The 23,355-nt window shown below is 35.7% G+C and overlaps 1 protein-coding gene across 1 annotated transcript; it reads right to left on the minus strand.

The window, feature by feature from the left end:
- Positions 1–21,024: 21,024 nt before the first annotated feature.
- Positions 21,025–23,149, minus strand: LOC131052997 (xanthotoxin 5-hydroxylase CYP82C2-like). The gene is made up of 2 exons (XM_057987616.2): positions 22,080–23,149; positions 21,025–21,809 (listed from the first exon to the last, which is right to left on the minus strand). The coding sequence occupies exons 1-2, from the start codon at positions 22,995–22,997 to the stop codon at positions 21,189–21,191; spliced, it is 1,539 nt and encodes a 512-aa protein (XP_057843599.2). The 5' UTR covers positions 22,998–23,149; the 3' UTR covers positions 21,025–21,188.
- Positions 23,150–23,355: the final 206 nt, after the last annotated feature.

Here is a 23,355-nt window from a genome sequence, read left to right on the forward strand (position 1 = left end):
TGGAGATCTTGAAGAGGAAGTATACATTGAACAACCTGATGGATTTTCTTTGATAGATGACAATGATATGGTTTGCAGGTTAAGAAAAGCTTTGTATGGATTAAAACAAGCTCCAAGAGCTTGGTATGCAAGATTGGATAAGTATCTTTTAAAGATTGGTTTTACTAAAGGAAATGCAGACAACAATTTATATTATAAAGTAACTAATGATGACATCTTGATTATAGAAGTATTTGTTGATGATATAATATTTGGAGGAGAAGATGGATTATGTAAAGAATTTTCTATTAAAATGCAACAAGAATTTGAAATGTCTATGATTGGTGAAATAAAATTCTTTTTAGGATTGTAGATTTCACAGACTGATAAAGGTATATTCTTGAGTCAATCCAAATACTTAAAAGAGTTACTAAAGAAATTTGGGATGGAGAACTCTAAACCGGTAAGCACACCTATGACAACAAATGACAAATTATCACAAAGGGATGAATCTACACCTATTAATTTGACTAGATACAAATATATGATAGGAGGTTTACTATATTTAACATAAACTAGACCTGATATTATGAATGCAGTATGTATTGTTTCAAGATTTCAAAGTAATCCTAGAGAAAATCATGAATCAACAGTAAAAAGGATTTTCCGGTACTTACAAGGCACTATAAATCTTGGATTATGGTACCCCAGAGATGAAAACTTTGAATTATGTGCATACATAGATGCAAATTGGGCAGGAGATGTGGATGATAGAAAAAGAACCACTGGCGGAGCACTCTTTCTTGGAAACAGATTAGTCTCTTGGTTGAGTAAGAAACAAAGTTCTACATCTTTATCAACAACAGAATCAAAATATGTTGCAGCAGCAACTAACTGTACACAGGTACTATGGCTTAAGCAAATGTTGAAAGACATAAAGGTAAAATGCAAGGAACCTATTACTATCTATTGTGATAACATTGCAGCAATTGATATATCTAAGAATCTGGTATGACGTTCTAAAACCAAACATGTTTCTATCAAACTAAATTTTCTAAGAGAAAATGTTGAAGCAAAGGAGATAAAACTGGTTTATGTGAATACCAAAGAGCAGATTGCAGATATTTTCACTAAACCTTTGCCTAAGGAGACTTTTGAATATCTCAGAGATCAGCTTGGAGTCATACCACCACCGGTAGAGGCTTAGACAGTTGATGATTGTCATCAACCGGCAGAAATAACAGAGAAATCTTTTATTCCGGTCTTTGATGGGAAGCTACTTCTCAGGGGGAGTAGTTGGTATATTGAATTGATTGGTATTTTGTATATTCACTTGGTTTTATTGTAACTTTGGCATTTGATGTCAAAGGGGGAGAGATTGGTATGGAAAAACTTTGAAAAACACAAGGAAAACACATGTTGCTCCCAGGGGGAGAGATTGTTGTTTGGGAGAGATTATTACTCTCTGTATGTATTTTGACTTTTGGTTATGATCTCTTTTTGGAGATTGTTGGTTTTTGGTATTTGGCATTTCTATTTTGGCACTTTGATGGTTTTTCCATCTTGTGTTGCCATCAATGCCAAAGGGGGAGATTGTTGGTATTTTGGTATGGTTTTGTCATTTATGTCAACACCTACTAAACTCTTATCAACTCTGGCACTTTGGAGAATCAACAACATTCACCAGCAAGCAAGTGACTCATGCACAGTCACTGGTATCTGGTACACCGGCAAGATATAATGATCACCAACACTTGGAATGATATGGAAAACACATGGTTATGTCAAAGGCATCTTGTCCTGGAGTTTTGTTTATAGGTATATTCATATTTGCATATTTGCTGTTACTGGCAAATAGGTCCAATGTTACACTGGTAGGTTTATCTTTTCCAGATCAGCATGGCACACTATGGAGATGATTAATTATTGTTGTAAATGCATTAAGCCGACATGTTCAATTGGTTATTGCATCAGATATTGTATTGTTTGTAAAATATTTTTATTGTGATATCTTGTAGAGCCGACCTACTAAAATTGGTTTTAGGTTATGGTATAAATGTAAGATTTTATTTGTAAGATCAAGTGTGGAATGCGAAAAAGGATTGTGTGAAGGTATATGCGAGAATAAGCAGAGCTATACACGCAGACATCATTTGAAGATTGAAGGAGGGGTTTTGTGAAGACAATCAGAACTACACCAGTACTGAATCCAGCATATGAAGATGCTATTTTGTGCAGTACATTCTTATTGGATTTAACCATCCAATTGTAGTTAGTGTGACTCCCATTTTGTGATTGAGCAGTGAGCTCTAGGCGGTTGGCCTTTCTGCATGTGCAGCCCCCATTTATGTACACTTACTATTTGCACTAGTATCATCTGATTGTGGGTAAGGTTTCCCACCGTGGTTTTTCCCCTTATAGGGTTTCCATGTACAAATATTGGTGTTATGTGTTGTGGATGACTTTGTGTTTATGTTTCATGCACTAATCCTTACCGGTATAGAAATTAATTGTTAAAACTGTCTACTGGCATATTGAACTGGTTTACTGGTATTAAGCATTAAGTTGGTTAAGTTGTTTGGGGTGTGAATTTATTAGGCAACTGATTCACCCCCCCCCCTCTCAGTTGTCTCCGAGACCTAACATCATGTACAGTAAAACCATAAGAAAACGGAGGCTTAGAAGAAGAAACCCCAGGAGAATGGGCCACCAAAAGATTCATTTCTAGCCAACAAAAAAAATGCCCAAACCTCTACTGAAGAAAACACCTTGAAGGGTGAGAAAAGGAGGCGAGCATCAAGAATCCATGGGACAATATCAACCAATAGAAGCAAACGACCACTACAAGAGAAAGAACAAAGGAGGAAAAACACCCTCTAGTTAAACGCCCATAGGGTAACCATCCCAAGACATGCATCCAAGCCCAAACTGCAACAAATAGTGGCACACCAAATCCCATAGGAACATTAGCGGCCACATATAGAAGCAAACCCACCGAACTCTCCCAACAATCTTTCACCATAGATTGTAAGAAGGACAAGCCCTTAGAATGGAGAAGTAAGAAATACGAGACCCTCTTGGTCAAAATTAAAATAGGACGAAGCCTGCTCAAAAGAACCAACACTTGAACATACCACAAAAAAAAGATAATAGCCAAAACACATCCTCCCCACACCTACATGAGAAAATAACCCTTACCATACAATAGGGGCAAAGAAGAATAGGCGTCATCCAAGAAGCATTCACCATGACGGGAACCCACACCAAGAAATGTGGACTTGAAGGAAAAATGGCAGAGTCTAGGCCTACTGAAACACATCATAATGCTTGTAGCCACCATAAGATCTACAACCAATGTAGCACGTACTCCTACATTTGCCAACAACGACATCAACAAAGAGAAGGGAAAGGTCAACATGGACCAAATTGTACCCACAAGGGACAAGAGAAGTATCCCATATGCACAAAACTCAATGCATGGCTCCCCAAACCTAGAAACAAGCCTCGCAAAGAACAGCCTTATAGACACAACAAAGATAGGACCCAAGAGGGCTACAAGAAATAAGACCAGGCCAAACAATCAAAAACTCACTGACCCAAAAGGATCTAGACAACCAGATTTGTCCATTCACACAAGAAGAGCCCCATTAGAGCCCCCCAAAACAACTATAAGACAACCCAAACCTTCTTCAACTCAAAATCTCCCTAGAAGGCCACACCAACCTCACCCCAGTGGGAAAGAAAGCATAGAGGATGACCAATCCATCTACCTAAACCCCCACCATCTACATCTAATTCCCCTTCCTCTCTAGCATCATCTCCCTCTCTAGAAACCCTAGCTCCTCCTCCTTCACTCATGTTCCCCATCTCTTCTAGGCTTTTCATAAGTTTAACAAATGTTAAATGAAATTCTAGGAAAAAAATAAAATAAATAAATGTGTAATTGTTAATGCAAAACAAAAATATTCGTTAGCAATTAATATTTTTTATTATTTTTATTATTAATTATCCATATGTGCTACTTCTCTTATTTATATCCTTATATATATATATATAAAATCTAAACTTACTTGGCACCTAAAGTATATGTGACCTACAACCTAAAGCTTGAAGTCAAAATTTGTTTTCAAGTTTTTTGATTTAGTAATCATTGACATTTGTCTTCCTCATTGTAAAACTAATATATTTATCTTTAAAAAGATTAATTAAAAACATCAAGTAATATAATAATATTAGCATCCCTCAACATACTTTAAGTCTATATTCTTTTTGATGTCATGCAAATGGGGACAGGGCAACAACAAAGTTCAATGTTAATAAGTTAGTTTCAACCATAAAACCAAAACAAAGAACTAAAAACCATTTTAAGCATATCAAAAGAGATTTCAAAAAGCATGAAAGAAGTTTAACAAAACAAAAGAAAGGAGAAGAGCCTCCCTAAGATGCTTCCATGATGTCTTTTGATGGTTCTTGCTTGTTTTTCCCCTCTCCAAGTCCCAAATGAGTGTAGCTCTCAGCTTTTAGCACTAGCCATGGATGCCATATGGAGATTCAAGATGGTTGGATGTGATAAACAAATGCTATGCAAGTGTAGGTAGTGATGCTATGAAAAATCTCTATGGTAATACCAGTATAGCAACAATACTCTAATGCTTCCTCCTTTGCTTGAGGATAAGGGTTCTATTTATAGAAGAAATGGGGAAATGAAGGGTTAAGATTGAGCAATATTAACAAGGGTTAGGATTGAAAGATACTCAATCCATGTGAGACTTTCAACCCAATCCCATGTTGACAACTGCCACCATGAGGAGGCTTGAGAGGAAAGATAAGGAGCATTAAATGCTTGAGGGGACATGATGGTTACCTTAGGGGGTTGGGTTAGGGTTAGGTTAATGGATATTCCTTTTATCCAAGGGATAAATGAATGTGCAAGGGTTAAATGGTTACCTTAGTCAAATAAATAAATGCTTTGAAGAGATCCATGAGTCAAAAGGATGGTTAAGTTAGAGGAAAGTCTCTAACCAAAGGTAAAAGGTGAATTAACCACAAATGGTTATGTAAGAGCCTTTAATGGTTTGAAAGACTTTAGAGGTTAACCATTTGAAGACATAAAGCCTTTAATGGTTATTGAAAACTTTGAAGGTTTTTGAGAAGTGACTTCCTTTATTAGGAATGTGACAATGATTAGGATAGGATTAGACTAATTAGAAGGAGTTAGAAGAATCTAGAAGGGATTTAGGCATGCAAGTGGATTTTGTAGGAGAATGCAAGTAGAAAGAATTTTGGGATTTTCAATTGAAGTAAAATCATTTATTTCAATTAAATGGTGTAATCTGCATTTGAATAGATATTTAAATAAATATTAATTTATTTAAATGTGAATGTGAATTTTGGATTTTATTTAAATAAATCTTAATTTATTTACATGAGAAAAAGGAAGATAAAGCATTAAATGCTTGAAGACTTTGAGGGAAACCATTAAAGGCTTAAGAAAACTCTAGAAAGAAGCCATTAAGTTTGAAGACTTTAAGGGAAACCATTAAAGGCTTGAGAAGACTCTAGAAGGAAGCCATTCAGTTTGAAGACTTTAAGGGAAACCAATAAAGGCTTGGGAAGACTCTAGAAGGAAGCCATTCAGTTTGAAGACTTTAAGGGAAACCAATAAAGGCTTGGGAAGACTCTAGAAGGAAGCCATTAAGTTTGAAGACTTTAAGGGAAACCATTAAAGGTTTCAAGTGGGTGATGATAAATAGGATTTTAAATAAATAATTTATTTATTTTAAATAGTTGTGCAACTTGCATTTGTAGGAAAATGCAAGTGGATGGAGGATAAAGGTGATTTAAATAAATGTTAATTTATTTAAATGTGAGAGATGAGATTTTGGCGGTTTTAAATAAATATTAATTTATTTAAATGTGAGAGAAGATTTAATTAAACAAATATGATTTATTTATTTAATTAATGGTTTGAATTTGGTTAAGTGAATTAAATCAAATAAATTGAATAATTTATTTAATTAATAGGAGAAGAGGGTTAAGATGAATTAGTTAAATACTAATTTAATTAATTATTGATTGATGGTTAAATAATCAAATAAATACTAAATATTCATTTAATTAAGTGGACAAATTTATGTGTACATTTATTTATTTATTTAAGAATTATTTTATAATTATTATATTTTAATAAATATATGACAATTTTGTTTGTTATATAATATCATTATATTCATCATAGAATAATACTAACATACTTATCATTTAATCTACATCTTGGTGTTTTTCTAGTCATTCCTATTGAGTTGGTCATGTCTTCTATGGAGGGGGAGATGGATGTGGTCAGAGGAGACTGAGCTCCTACTGAGGTGGAGATGGATGCTGCTTGCTTTGCCTAGAACTACTGGTTCATGGTGGTTGTTTATGCTGAAGGTTTTGGGTGCCTTGGTAAAACCCTCCCAGGTTGTGGGAGCCTTCAAAAACCCACTTTCATGGTTGAGGGATCCTGAAAAAACCCTTTTTTCTCTGTTCTTTTCAAGGACGGGCTGGATGCTTGTAGTTTTCAAGGGCCCAGTTTGGCCAATTTTTGTTTTTGGTTAGGATCCGTTTTTGCTGTTGGTAGTCTAGAAACTCCATTACAAGTTAAGAAAACCCTTATTGTTGGCTGAAGGTGCCAGATAAACCCTTGATCTCTGCTTTTAGATCTATAAGTTGATTTAGATCTGTTGTTTTTGCCAGCTTGAATTGTATCTGGTTACTTTGTTGACTGGTTGGCGTTGGTTCGGTTGCACAAGGCTAGGTTTGGTTGTAGCTTTGCTGCAGCTTAAGTTTGAGTCATATCTTTGCAACGTGCCTTTGTTGGTTCCAGATCCGTGAAAAATCCGAGGGTTTCAAGTCCCTTCAAAACTTGTTGTACGGAGTTTCTGGTCCCCTCAAAACCTGTTTATCATTAAAAAAAACATACTTATCTCTTAAGAATATAGGTAAAATATGTAGAAAGATATTATATTTGTTCATTGTTTTATTTTAAAATGTGTATTTTATGTAGGGACAATTACAATCTCCATAATTGATAATATTATTTAAAATCAGATATCTATACTAGTTATACTATTATTTTAATATATCAGATATTTATATATATATATATATATATATATATATATATATATAATATTTAAAATAAAATAAAAAATAATTTTTTAATTTTTATATATATTAATTAAGAATATTAACTTATCTTATAATAAAAATAATATAAAATTTAATTTATTTTTCAGCATTTAATTTGTCAAGTGGAAGTTTTTGCATCATTTGTGAGTGTGATATGCGTTTGCAGTAATAAATATTTTAAAACTAAATATAAAATTGTTAATACGTAAGTACAACGGCTGTTTGTATTTGACACCTATCCATTAAACACCTAATACGTGTTCGATTGCTTACGATCCAACCGTAGACTATTTCTGGCATTTGGGATAGAGAGCAGCAAACAGTTTTTTCATACCTGATAGGATGGCTGTGTAAGTTGGTCAAATTTACATTAGTTTTTTCGTTTATAATTTATCTCCATATTTTGGTTTATTCTTCCAGCGATTTGATCACTGGACCTCTGTTGTTCTTACACTTGCTTCAAGCCGATACAGACGTTCGTGATTCCTTTGTATGTTAGGTATATGACAATAAGCTTTTGGCGTATTGGCTTTAATGGCCGTGAGCCCCCATGCCTTAATTTTCATACAAAATTCATTGAATCTCGTTTGATGTTGAAAACTGTAAGATTTTTCTGTAATAGTAACTGCTATGTGGTATCACATTGCTGATTTCTAAATTTAGAAGTCTTAAACATTTAAAATTGATTAATATTTTTTAAGCTTAAATTGTTTAATGTACGTTCATAAGATTTGGTTTAATATATTTTTTCAGAGCTGACAGTGCCCATCTATTTCTGCAGCAAACAATACATTTAAAATTGATTAATATTTTTTAAGATTAATATATTAAGTGGAGGCTCTGACCTTATGGTAATGGCGCTGGCTATTTAAGTGGAAACCCCTATTCTACAGGAAACCCAAATTTAGTTGATCACAGCAAACCCAAAATAAGTTGATCATAGTAGTCAAACTTTTTAAGCTCTTACGAGATTAGTCTTTTGGTTTTGCAGACCATGATAAACACGGGTACTGAAACATCCTCTACGACCGTCCAGGGCAACGTCTACCCAGCACCCAAAATAAATCATTGACTGTATTTAATAATTAATTATAAAAAAACAATTCATTATATTTAAATTTTTAATTATTTAAATTACACAGTTAATGATAAAATTTGGGTGCTGAATAGACAATGGCCCACTGGAACATATCTATGCATTGACCACAAGACACCAAGTATTTAATACAAACTATGTTTCGAAGATCTTGCAAGACATTCGAAATTATGTATGAGAGAAGTGATACAAGAACATACTAAGGCAGTGGCTTTCACCACATCGTCGTTATTGTCAGACTGAATTTCATGGTTGTCTGCTGCAGAGATGAGAACATCTATCAAGTCTCGAGCATGCACCCCTCTCTTTTCTCGGTGACCCTGGAGTAATTTCTTCATGAATACCTCTCTCTTTTTCTGCAGATTCTTCATGGCAAACACTATTCCATTCAGATCTATCCACTTGAGAAAAGGCAGGTAGTAGCCGATATCAAATGACCCAGCAAGCAAAAAAGTTTCTTCTATCACCTCCTTAAACTGCTGCGCTTCTTTGAATTCATCCGGACAAAGATCTGGCGAGAATCTCTTGCTGGCAACCATTCACACAATGAGATTCCATGTGAGATCTGACAACCTCGACTTGATGTTAACTGGATTCATCCCTTGCTGCGAACTCTCGAACAGCGAACGGATGAGAACGGAAACTTCCTCTGTGCGGACCTGCCTGAATGATTCGATTCTGTCTGCAGTGAAGAGCTGGAGCGTGCAAATTTTTCTGATGTTTCGCCAGTAGGAGCCGTACGGAGCGAAGCTAACTATTTTGAAGTCATACCCTATATGCTTTGCTGCAGAAATAGATGGGCGCGAAGCAAAGGCTTATTCATTTGTTGTAAAGCATTCTTTTGCGAGATCTGAAGAGCTGATGACCAAAACTTGGCGGAAGCCAAGTTGCAGACGCATGATGGGTCCATAGCGCTCTGACAGAGAGGATAGGAGCCTGTGAATGGGCTGTTTGCTTCTGCTCAGCAGTGGAAGATGACCAATTATTGGCCATGATGGAGGTTGCGGTGGCTAAGCCATTGCCCTCTTTTTATTTTTATTTCTGAGAGAGTTTGCAATTAGGCAAATTGAAGCCAGTGCTACAGCAAGAACGATAATGGAAGTTTCCAACGCCATAACTTACCGACTACCGTACTGCCAAGACACGCCTTATCCTTTAATAAAGCGTTTGGTCAGAACAGAAAGACTCGATAAGAATTTTCAGTTTACTTCTTCTCACACGGCATGCATATATAAATGAATGGATTAATGGACGGCAACATCGGTCTTTTCGTAGTGAATATATTTTAAGGACACGACAGTTTTAAAAGCATTATTTTCCCTTTGCCCGTAGCCAGTCCCGCCGTGTTATAATTGAACTACGAGCTTGTGGTCGTTGAGCGTTTTGACAGGCTCGATTCAACTTTTCGAAGTTGATGCAGTTTTTTCAATATTTATAATATATAATACACGATGCGATGTCATCCATGACTTCACGAAATAGTAATTAGTAACATTTTATTATATTGATCTTATTAGATCTTATTAAGGTTGATCTTGATTGGTAGACACAAATCTCATTATCATATTTGAATCTGATTTTGTCTAGTAGAATAAATATTTGTTGGTAAATAATTTTATGGTTGGACTGGTTAATTTTGAATTCAATAGTCAATTTCCTAACAAAGTAGTTGAAATTGAATTTGTAAAACTGAAAAACTGTAGCGATTTCATAGTTTTATTGGTATAATATATAATATCAATGATAGAGTTGCATTTTATAAGATATAATACACAACAAAGGATAAGATGTCATTCATGACATCATAAAATTGTAATTAGCAACATTTAATTATATTTATTTGATTAGGTTGACAAGTATTATAATTGTTTTAAGGTATATCAAGTGAGTTCAAGTTGGAGTTATAGTAGACATAACTCTCATTATTATGGTTGAAGCTGATATAAGTTGGAGTTATAGTAATCACAATTCTCATTATTTGTTAACTATTAAGGATGATATAATTTGTTCTTAAGTAGTTTTGTAGTTGAATTGGTTAATTTTGAGATTAATAGTCACACCTCTAGCAATGTAGTTAAAATGAAATTTGTTGAAATGAGAATTGAAGAAATTTGAACTTTTCATGATATAATGTATTATATCCATTAATATACCAAGTAATAGGAATGATGAAAATTTTATGACTAGAAATACTTTAAAATTAAATATTTTAATATAAAGTTTTTTATATGAAAAAGAAAAAAATAAGTATGTTCTCACACTCTTATATTATCTTCATTATTCTTTATTTAATGAAAAAGTTGCAATTTTTATTCCTTTCATTAGATCATGTATACATTTGCTTGCATTATTAACTTAACAAACTCTTAAAGTTTCTTATAATTTAGAATATTACACTATTGGCTTCTTTTGCAATGCTAATGATGGAATTGTTCATGGCAAGTGTGAATGTTCCTTGTATTTCAAACTTTTACATGAAATAGTCAATTGCAAACATGTCTTTCTTATAATTTTCAAATGGTATTTTGTAAGTTTGGGAAAGTTTTCTTGTAGAAGTTTGATGTGCAAGTTGCAATCAACAATTCTATCTTTTGTTTCAATTGTGCATTGAAAGAAGGGTGGGTATGCAAAATTTGTGGTTGTTACACATGCGATGAAGTGTTGTTGGTTGTAGTGTGGGTAATCCAGATTGTGTGGCGGCACAAGTCACAAAGTAGCTAATATAGTGGTAGGTGAACATTCGTTTTCAATGTTCCAGTGACCTACCATTGAAATAATGATTTTAGTATAAGTGTTATATGATTTTGGAATTTATTTGATAGCAATAATTGTAATTGTTTTAGTATTGATTGTTTTAGCTAGTTACATAGATATTGGAGGAAGCAAGTGCTTACAAATCATCCTTGGTACATTTGTCATTGAGTTTGTCAATGAAGGTGGATAAACTTGATCTAATGGTACTTTTTCCTCTTGTACCATGGCGTACAACATTCTTCAATAGAATAAGTGGTGTTCTTGCTGAAATAAGCATTTTTTCCAAGTTGGCATAGACATCGCTATGGATTATTGGAACTATTAACTACAGAAGAAACAAATATGTTAGTCAAGATAGTTAATGAATTGTATAATGTGAGAGGGATATTAATTAGATTGATGTTTTGATTAATAAAAGCAAGATAAGCTTGTACCATTACATATCTACATAGTGACTCCTAAAGCACACGAGGGATGCACAACTAGCACAAAACCTCCCTATCAGAGCACAAAAATAAAAACTAGCAAGGCAAACAAAGAGCCAACATCTAAACTAAAAAACCAACAAACAGAGGAAAACCTAAACTACTGAAACATTAAACAACCATCCAGCACAAACATAAAGGGATGGTCAACTACATGGGGGTACCCTTTTCCTACCAATCTTGGCACAAACTAAGCACTTTGTCAAAAGTAAAAACTTTTTTGCTTAAACCAATCCCAGAGCCAGAGGAGACCAACGTAGAGTTAGGGGTGGCCTTAACCAACAAAGTTGTGGGACCAAATCTCATGACTAGAGACTCCATGCACTTTATAGAAAACATGTTACCTTAAATTCATAAGGAGTATACTTTATTTTGAACAAAGTAAAAATATTTATGCATTTGTTCCTCTTGATGCAAAAAGCTTAAATTTTAATTAATATTCATAAATAAATACGTTTCTTATATAAAAATAAAAACTAATATTCATAAAAGAGTATGCTTCTTGGATGATTATGCACCAACTTGTATGATAATTTGAAAAATATGAAAAAAAATTGTGTTTGACTTTGTTTATAACATCACCAAGAATGCACTAATAAATTTTGATTTCCCATTCATCAATTTCTAATCAATTGATATTGTTAAACACACTCAATATTGTTTCAATCCAGCAATTTTATTTTTTATTAGTTGAATGCAAAGTATATTCAAGATCACCAATTCCTTCTTAAATTTCAGAAACCTATATGAAATGCAGATGTGATCTAATTTGGGATGTTGAGAGAAAGTGATGAGATCAGAGGAGACACTTCCTAGTAAAGTGGGGGGAAATTGTTGCAAAGTAAATATAATGCTAAACAATAACTTGTTGGATATTAAATCAAACAACAATAATCAAAACAATCTTATCATTTACAATATAATCTAAATTTGAATTTATCCAGACAATAATTAAAATAGAATAAAAAACAACCCAAGTTGAGCATAAATTCTTTTGAGTGTACCTTTCTAGATCAGAGTAATGCACAAAACATAGACTCGCTCTTTGAACAACTGTTTGATTATTAACATAGATTCTAAATGAATGAATTGTTGAATATTCACATAGACAAATTTATAAATATACAATAGTAACTGGTTTTTTTTTTCATCCTCTTAGCTATGATATTATATAGATAAAATATCTAAATTAGTATTATGCCACCTTCACTAAGAGTCAAACAACCCTTGAATAACTTGTTCCAAAAGATTTTCCATTTATTTATATTTTGTTGAAGTAGTTCTCCTTCTTGATAGCTACCAAAGTCAAACAAAATCTTCAACAATATTTTATAATATTTATCAATAAGCACAACATCCTTGGAGTATGGTGAACTGATTTTGGAGTGTCGTTATGTACAAAGTGTAGATGTTGTGCAACAAGACACTTATGTTACACCAATTCTAGTCTTTCTTAACTTAAATATGTAAAATGTGAGATCAAGTGTAAATTTATTATTAGGAGAGTGTTGTCTTAATCTAGACTGAATACTTTTGATTGATAGTTCCTTACTTTTTGTGATAGAGTTTCAAATCCGAAACATGATGGCAATTATGGAGATATAATTGATTAAAAGGTACCTACTCCATGCTTTGTTTTGAACCAAGTGTTCTTGGAAATTCTATTGGGTAAAACCACAATATTGCTTGGAGTAAACTAAGTTGATCCTTCAATTTGTGAGCAATCACATTCTATATTTGATTTTCAATGAAATTAGTGTGTTTGTGATGGTGTTAACAACAACTTAGTGATTGTCTATCTTTGTTAGTTGATTGAAAATATTGTGATGTTCTTTTGAAGGCCACTTCCTAATAGAAATGAGTTCAAACAAATGACCAACATTTCATAATCAAACGATGAAAATAATTACCAAAAGTTTTAAGCATCTAATATATAAACACTATCCACTTCATCCTCCAATTTGTGGTAGTTGACATGACTTAGATTAACAATTTGTGTGATGTGAATATGTTTTGTTGAAACAACACCTTGAAGTCTTTGTTGCATGAAAGTAATTCTGTTATCATTTTCCTACTGCTATAATAACTACTGGTAACAATTGTGTTGTAAACATAATTCTTTTATCATTTTCCGCCTGCCCCCTTCCCTTTTCCTCCGCCCCCTCCTCCCCGCGCTGGTATCCAAACTCCCCTTGCTCGAACCCACCATTTTCTGCCTCTTCCGCCACGAATACGTCTCCTGATGAGATTGCAGAAACCAGCGCCCACCTCTCTCGTGACCCTCCAGCATCCATTTACCAGGCTCGTGAGGACCTCGGAAGATCGTCGAGTCCTCTGGAGGATCAAGCCAGCATCTGCATTGATATTGAAGCTAACACGGTGGTCCACCATGTTCATCATCCCCAGTCGTCTATCAACTTGGCAGAATCGACTACCTCGCGATCGTCCATCCTCCCCCTCCACTCCTGTCCGCTTCATCATTTTGTCATGTTCCCTGAGGACGCTGCAGATTTCACTGTGGAGATTGGAGACTCGGCCTTACCTCAGGATGCACCCACCGCCATGGCTCAACCTGCAAAACTCCAACGGCTCTCCTCGGTCAACCCATGGTACGTTGTCCTCTTCCTCTTCTGTCGTGTCTCACGTCTTTTGCTTTAATTGCTCTGCTATTTCTTGTTTTTGCAGTTGCGTAGCTTGCAATCTTTTCCAACCTTGAGCCCTTCCTTCGCTGTCCCATCACCCAGTTGAGGCATGTGAGTTTAATCCTCCGCGCCCATGTGTCCAGCCGTACCCTGCTCTTCCTATGGAGCAGGTGGACACATCCCCCGCTGCTCTTCAACCTCCACCTAACTATATCTTGACCACTCCTCCTACGGTGAACTCCACCCGTCCCTTGCAGTCGTGTCATGTCCTTTCAGCTCCCTTATCCCCCGCCTTAGACCTCGGCACTCTTCCTAGGTCCGCTACGATCGTCAACCCTATTAGTAATTGGGAGTCCAAACTTGTCGTCAACCTCTCTCCCGCCCCCATCGATCCTCTCGCCTTTAACTTCCTCAAGCGAGGTCTCAACTTTGCCTTGACTCCCTGCAACATTCCGCACATCGACTTCCTCATCGAGATCAAAAATGTGGTGCGTACCCTTCCCCTTGATGTTGTGGAAGAGGTTAGGCAAGATTGCGATGTGACGCTCCGTAATGCTAAACCTCCTAAATTCAACATCCCTAAAGCTGAGTTGTTGGCCTTTAATAATTTCATGCGTAATAATGACCTTATCATCTCAAGAGCAGACAAGGGTAATGCCACGGTCATTATGAGCAAACTAGATTACTTGGCCAAAATGGAAGTCCTCTCAGATTCCAGCAGTTACAAAATTTTAGCGCGTAACCCGTGCCCGAAGATTTTGAAAACATTTAGAACTGCTATTTCCATCTCCTCATTGGATGAATCTACCAAACTTCGTCTTCTTCCTTCTAAGGAAGTGACCCCGCGTATTTATGGGGTACCAAAAATTCACAAAGCCATCATTCCTTTGAGACCCATTGTTGACACCATTGGGTCTCCGACTTACAAGCTAGCCGCTTTTCTTGCCAAATTAATTTCTCCGCTTGTTGGTAACTCCAACTCCTTCATCAAAGATTCCAACCAATTTGTCCAGTTTATCAAGGACACCAAGTTGGACACTCAAGACACTCTTGTAAGCTTCGATGTGGTGTCCCTCTTCACCAAGGTCCCTGTCCTAGACTCTGTCGAGATTGTGAAGCTTAAGGTCAACGAGGAGATCGCCTCTTTGGTGGAACTTTGCTTAAGGTCAACCTTCTTCTCCTTCTAAGGCGTTATCTATGAACAAGTTGATGGAGTAGCCATGGGCTGTCCTCTCTCACCGGTGATTGCCAGCTTATTCATGGAGCATTATGAGGAGGTGGCCTTACATTCTTTCCCCCTCAAGCCTAAGTGGTGGAAACGATACATGGATGACACCAATGTCTGTTGGCCCCACGACTTGGACATGTTAGAGGAGTTTCATGCTCACCTCAATAGCATTTCTCCTTCTATTGCCTTCACCAAAGAACTTGAATCCAACAACCTTTTATCTTTTCTCGATGTCTTAATCTGTAAGAAGCCAGATGGATCCCTTGGTCGTCGGGTGTTTCGCAAAACTACCCACATTGACCTTTATCTTCATTAAACTTCTCATCACCACCCTAGCCAAAAAGTTGGGATTCTTAAAACCCTGGCGTTAAGAGCCCATCGGATTTGTGATGAGGACAACTTAGACCAAGAGCTCTCCCATCTTCGTCAAGTCTTCAAATGGAATGGCTACTCGAACAAGCAGATCTCTAGGGCCTTCCTCCAAGCCAAATCTCATTTCCTTTCCATCTTTAATCCCTTGCCCTCCCCGCCATCTCAGGCCCCGTTTGTCTCTCTCCCTTATGTTAAAGGCATATCGCACAAGATCTCAAAAATCCTTAGGAAAAAAGGTCTCTGGTGCACCTTCAAACCTGTTTCCACCATTAAGAGGCATACCCCTCAACTTAAGGATCCTAGGGATGCCTTCTTAGAGTCAGGTGTCTACAAGATTGTATGCTCTTGTGGCACTCCATACATTGGTGAAACAGGTCGTTCATTCATGACTAGAATTAAAGAGAACTGTGCCGACATTAAGCATGAACGGGCCCTCAAATTAGCCTTAGCTGAGCATTCGTCTACTACCAAGCACCATATTTGTTTGGAGGACACTCAAATATTGTGGAGGGAGAACAATTTTTTCAAGAGAAAAGTTAAAGAGGCCATTGCTATTATCCATCACCCCTCCAATCTTAATCGTGACGATGGGCTAAACCTCAGCATCTCATGGCACCCTCTTCTTTCTGTCCTCCAGTACCATGCCCACCCCCCGCCTTGACTTCTCCCCCTCTTTCTTTTTCCTTTGTGTGGCTCCCTCTCCCCCTTTGGTTTCTTTGCTTATTTGTATGTTTTCATTTATTTATTCGTTTATTGATTTTTTGCATTTGTATTTTTATATTTTCATTTGGCTTTTTGTTTATGTTAATGCTTGAGTTCATTTTTGGTTGCGTCTCTCTACCTTTTGGTATAGGTATGGGCTTATACACATATTTGTAAGTGTTTATATATATATATATATATATATATATATATATATATACATTTACGAATATGTGTATAAATCCACACACACACACACACACACACACACACACATATATATATATATATATGTTTTTATTTTCGTTTTGATCTATTTTTAATTTGTTGACTTTATTTCTCTTTCTTTTTTGTTTTTTAGTGGTTTGTTTATGTTGCTTGGCTTTCCATTTTCTTTTCCTTGGGTGGTTATTCCTTGGAGTTTTTTGGTCTCCCATCCCTCAGGTGGTCCTTTTTCTTTCTCTTTTTCTTTTCCTTTCTCCTCGTTCCTCGTGCCCTCCCACAACCCACTCCTCTTTATATTCTGTCTCAAATATGCAACTCAACATCTTTCATATCTTTAGAATTCTTCTCATCCTGATGATGAATCACGGAGTGTGATTCGAAACGTTGATGGAAAAATAACACACACAATCGAATCCAGAAAAACAAACTATTATACAATATGGATTGTGGAAATCTCATAGCTTTAAATAATTAAGCTATTAAGTAGGAACTTTACAAGTACTTATCTAAACTAGAATACTAATGATTTTTGTATGTATATCTATTTTTTTATTATTGAGGAATGAAAAAAATAATGTTACTCATTCTATTTCTTGGAATTTCTAAAATAATCTAGTATGTCCTCTTTTTGCCTTTCTTCGATGATGCAAATGCAAGGATGAAATCATACCCATACATTTGGTTATTTCTTGAGATACCATACAAAATCTATTAGTTACACACTATAAATAACAATACTAAACAAGACCAAGGGGAATAATGAAGTTTGGTAAGCATCTTCAAATCTAGATAGGGGCAACACTCTATGAATGGTGAATAATTTTATTTTCTTGCAAGCCTGTCAAGAAGAGGCTCAAGTAGCTCTTAGATCCTGAGTATTTGGAAGTTTACCATGATTGTTCTGTGCACCTAGCCCTCCACTTAACGAGAAATCTATGTCAGTGGTTGATGCAACTCTTATGAAGCTCAAAAAGGACAATTCTATAAAAATATTAAAAAACTAGAATTGTTAAATACAAAAGAACTTATAAACTATTAATTTGAGTGATTGGCCATGAATGAGTAATACTATTAAACTTTTTGTAGGTCCTAAAAGTGTTATATTTTGCAAAGAAAATGTATAGTTGTGTACATGAGGAGGCTGGAGAATAAAGGGGGGTCCCCAACTTTGAGAGGTCCACCCCTACCATTAGGGAATCATTTCCTCAAATTTTCTATTCATCCCAATAGAAAAAATTGATCTTCCAATTCCCAAAATTTGGTCAAATTGAAATCCTTCTTTTGTTTTGTAGGTTACAACAAATTTGACAACCTTGGAGCTATGGAAACTTTGTGTTTTCTATTTTTTGCCTAAGCTTATGCCTACATAAATTTGACACATCTCATTGATGAAATAATTTGTTTGACAAAATAGTTATCCCTTTTTCAGTAGCATTGGCAGAAGCCTTAGCATCGCATATTTTTGTTCTTAGAGTCGTGAAGTTCCTGTCAATATAATAGTCTTGTTTTCCTACAGTACTTTGCTTAGCCAATGCATACAATACAATAAATAGTAAGTAAAATCCTAAAATGGTTGCATACTAAACCCTAGCTTAATAAAGTGTGCTCCTACATTTCCCTAATCACCAAGTACCTTAAAAATTCTTCTCCATTGGTATTTCATAAAGTAGATACCTATTTAGACCCTAAAAAATAATTAAACCTAGCTAAAAATCTATGAACATAAATTCCTTCTAATATGCAATCACAAACACATGTATTATTCTTGGGTATTTTATTAATTGAAACATACAACCAATTAAACCATAACAATAACAATTTGCAATGAAAATAAATCACAATTGCTAAAAGAAAATATGAACATGGCCAAAACTGCCTTAATCTTTCAAGGCTGTCTTTTAACCTATCTTATAGCCATATGAATAGAACTTTTGACCTTCTTAAAAAGCCCACTCATTTTAGCTAACACAAATTATCCAAGGCCTCCAAACCCTTTCACTTACCTATTACAAAGTTATGCCTCTTATTGCCTTTTGTTGAGTGGTATTTCTAGTCTCTTGTAGCAACTAAAAGCAAAATCAAGAAATATAGTTCAAAATTTGAGGAAATCCTCCAACAAATGCAAGAAAATTATAGAAAGAACGTACACTACACAAGCTTAATGAATGCCACAAACATTAATACTACAGCTAGCATTCTGAATGCTAGTTGCAATCTCAATGTTTGGATTAAATAACTTTGTACCGACCCTCAACCCTCGTACTTGAACCTATAGAAATATTAACATTACAAATGCCTTTTAAGTTTTTCTTCTCATTCATCTATCTTTTTTTTCTTCACAATTTTGATTAAAACCCTAGAAAAATATCCAAGTACCAATGAGAAAATTCCAAAAATTTATAGAAAAATTATTTTAATAAAATAAAAACATAAAACCATAGCTTAAACTATGTGAGATAATTTGTAAACAACAATTTCATTCCAATTAGCGGGTATTAAAGTGGGGGAAATTATTATTTCAAAAATAAAACTTTAATTTTAGAAAAACTTATTTTTAACTCTATAACACTACAGTTCTAGGCATGTTCATGTGAATCATACAAAGTGAAGAGAACTAAGGTGCCAACAAAAAATACTCACATATGATTGCACTACTTTAGAATACAAGGATCCAAAGCACTCTTCAAGTTTACCCCTAGTCTCCTCTCCTCACACGTCTCACTTCCTAAGACCTTTTGTTCCTGAGTGCACTCCTCCTTATGCCTGATCCTCTCTTCATTTCTTTTCCCTTCTTTAAAATTCTCAATAGTAATGGTTTAGCCACTATTCATTTCCTCTTCCATTGTTTTTTGTTTTCAATGCACCACAAGGCTATCGTATGAAACAAATTTTGAATGTATTGCTTAAAATGGAAGTATGAGATGATTTAAATGAACATTTCCTCACAGTGTGTATCAAAACAGTTCTGAGGCATTAATACTATTTGAAGTCATTGACAAGAGGTGTCTCTTTGCTAGGCAATTTATAATGTACATGGTTGTGTCAGCTAATCTTATTTTTTGTTCCTTGTGAGGAAATTTATAATCTAATGATTGCAAACAAGTGTTAGGAAATGTTATGCGAGTGCATAAGCCATCTAATGTCTATTATTCTACCAACTCATCTCATAAGACATGACATGCAAATGAGTGTCAAATTTTCTCAAATGTTAACTAATACTTTTGTTGCCATTGTAGGAAGCCTCTGGACTTAAATGTGTGAAAAGATATCAAATTTTTCATTACTTCACTTAAAAGTATTATTTGTAGAGACACTTAGAATCCCCATAATTGATAATATTATTTCTAATGTATTATTGTACTCCTATTTTAATATATTACATAGTTTTATATATTATATTTTAAAGAAAGTAGAAATATTTTTTTAAATTTATATATATTTATTAAGAATATTAATGTACCTTATAATAAAAATAATAATAAAATATTCATTTGTTTTTCTCAACATTTAAGTTGTCAAATAAAATGCTTTTAGTTTTTACCAAGTGGAAGTTTTCCATGTGAGTGTAAGATGGGTTAATAAATATTTTAAAACTAAATATAAATTGTTCATACGAAAGTACACTATTTGATACCTATCCATTTAAAACGTAACACGTGATCTATGGCTTACGATCCAGACTATTTCTGTCATTTGGAATACAGAGCAGCAACCAATTTTTTCACACCTGACAGGATGGCTGTGTAAGTTGCTCAAGTTTACAGTAGTTTTTTCGTCTATAATTTAGATCCATATTTAGGTTTATTCTTCCAGCGATTTGATCCCTGGACCTCTGTTGTGCTTACGCTTGTTTCAATGCGAGCCATGCAAAAATCGGTTGGTATTTTTACCCAACGAAAGCTTAGTTTCAGCAGTAATTTAACTTTAAACAGTTTCAACTTTTACAGAATCTTATTTCATGACAATACAGACATTCGTGATTCCTTTGTATGTTAGTTACGTTAAGTATGTTCGGCATATTCGCTTTAATGGTAGTGAGCCCCACGCCTTAATTTTCATACAAAATTCATTGAATCTCGATGTTGAAAACTGGAATAATATCCTCTAATAATAAATGCTGTGTGTTACCATTTTATTCGGTGCATTTGTCACTAGCTTCATAAAATGGAAAAGAAGTCTGAAAACGTTCTTCTTTAGGCCTTGTAATATGACTTTCTTAACTTTAGGATTAAGTGACATTGCATATGTCTTAGGGGTGTATAAGTCTAGTTGTGAATTAAGATCTCAGACTTTGTTTTCACGTTAAACAGTTGCTAGGCTTGTTTTGGGCACAAATTTTGCAATTTGTTAGCAAAAAAATATTCAGAAACATTCAAGCGAATCAAGAACATTAATAATATTGATTTACAAAAGGAAACGTTAGGGGAAGATTATGCATCTGACAAGACTTACAATATATCGCAATTACTAGTAAATATTAAATGATTGAGAACCTACAATGTGGTCAGCAGTTAAAACTCATTGCTCCAATGAGATCAGTAGAGATGGAGGGGGAGGCGAGGTTTTGTAATGGCCTCCAATGGAATTAATTTGGGCGTTGTGAGCCCAAGCCCCTCTGCCATGTCAATTACAGTGCCCTCTGGAGCAAACCACTCGAAACTCTGAAGCAGCCGCCCTAATGTGTAGGTAATTACAATCAATCCCAAAGACATGCCCGGACAGATTCTTCTCCCAGAACCGAACGGAATCAATTCAAAGTTCTGTCCTTTCACATCGATCTCTTTGCCGCTCTTGAGAAAACGTTCAGGATCAAATTCCGTGGGGCGCTCCCACACAGAGGCGTCCCGGTGGATCGCCCACACATTCACTAAGAGTTGAGTTCCTGCGGGAATGTTGTATCCTCCAACAGTGCAGGCCTCTCTAGATTCATGTGGTAGCAGAAGAGGTGCCGCTGGATGAAGCCTCATAGTTTCTTTTACAATTGCCTGCAAATATTTCAGCTTGGGGATATCTGATTCCTCCATTAATCGGTCCCGTCCGACATGTGTGTCGAGCTCTTGATGGGCTTTGCCCAAAATGTCCGGGCGGTTCATCAAAGCTGACAGTGCCCACTGGACAGTCGTAGAGGATGTTTCAGTACCCGCGTTTATCATAGTCTGCAAAACCACACAAATCTTGTAAGAGCTTAGAAAGTTTGACTATTGTGATCAGCTTTATTTGGGTTTCTTGTGATCAAGGCATCGGCTATTCCTGTAGAATAGGGGTTTCTACTTAAACAGCCAGTGCCATGACCATAAGGACAGAGCCTTCATTTAAAAATATCTATAAATTGACCACAAGACACCAAGTATTTAATACAAACTATGTTTAGAAGATCTTGCAAGACATTCCAAATTATGTATGAGAGAAGTGATACAAGAACATACTAAGGCGGTGGCTTTCACCACATCGTCGTTATTGTCAGACTGAATTTCATGGTTGTCTGCTGCAGAGATGAGAACATCTATCAAGTCTCGAGCATGCAACCCTCTCTTCTCTCGGTGATCCTGGAGTAATTTCTTCATGAATACCTCTCTCTTTTTCTGCAGATTCTTCATGGCAAGCACTATTCCATTCAGATCTATCCACTTGAGAAAAGGCAGGTAGTAGCCGATATCAAATGACCCAGCAAGCAAAAAAGTTTCTTCTATCACCTCCTTAAACTGCTGCGCTTCTTTGAATTCATCCGGACAAAGATCTGGCGAGAATCTCTTGCTGGCAACCATTCGCACAATGAGATTCAATGTGAGATCTGACAACCTCGACTTGATGCTAACTGGATTCATCCCTTGCTGCGAACTCTCGAACAGCGAACGGATGAGAACGGAAACTTCCTCTGTGCGGACCTGCCTGAATGATTCGATTCTGTCTGCAGTGAAGAGCTGGAGCGTGCAGATTTTTCTGATGTTTCGCCAGTAGGAGCCGTACGGAGCGAAGCTAACTATTTTGAAGTCATACCCTAAATGCTTTGCTGCAGAAATAGATGGGCGCGAAGCAAAGGCCTTGTCATTTGTTGTAAAGCATTCTTTTGCGAGATCTGATGAAGAGATGACTAAAACTGGGCGCAAACCAAGTTGCAGATGCATGATGGGTCCATAGCTCTCTGACAGAGAGGATAGGAGTCTGTGAATGGGCTGTTTGCTTCTTCTCAGCAGAGGAAGATGACCAAATATTGGCCATGACGGAGGTTGCGGTGGCTTAGTCTTTGCCCTCTTATTATTTCTACTTCTGAGAGTGTTTGCAATTAGCCAAAGTGAAGCCAATGCTACAGCAAGAACGATAATGGAAGTTGCTTCCAACGCCATAACTCACCGACTACTCTACTGCTGAGACATACCCTTATCCTTTAATAAAGCGCTTGGTCAGAACAGAAGACAGAGTTCCGGTTGAATCGACAGGAATTTTCAATAATTTCCATATATTTTATAATGGATTAGTGGACGCCAACGTCAGTCTTTTCGTAGCTAATATATTTTAAGGACACGACAGTTTTTGAGGTTGCCGTGTTATAATTGAACTACGAGCTTATGGTGCTTGGGAGTTTTGACAGGATCGATTCAACTTTTCTACGTGGTACAGCTTTTTCAACATTTAGAAGATATAATACACGATAAGATGTCATGCATGACTTCACAGAATAGTAATTAGGGGAGGGGGACCATT

Source organism: Cryptomeria japonica, chromosome 4 (assembly GCF_030272615.1).
Source record: "Cryptomeria japonica chromosome 4, Sugi_1.0, whole genome shotgun sequence".
Lineage (NCBI taxonomy): Eukaryota > Viridiplantae > Streptophyta > Pinopsida > Cupressales > Cupressaceae > Cryptomeria > Cryptomeria japonica.

Coding starts and splice junctions, on each gene's coding strand:
- LOC131052997 (XM_057987616.2), bottom strand. CDS start 22,997: ATGGCGTTGGAAGCAACTTCCATTATCGTTCTTGCTGTAGCATTGGCT. Junction 21,810..22,079: donor TGGTGAAAGCCACCGCCTTA/GTATGTTCTTGT, acceptor GTGGTTTTGCAG/ACTATGATAAACGCGGGTAC.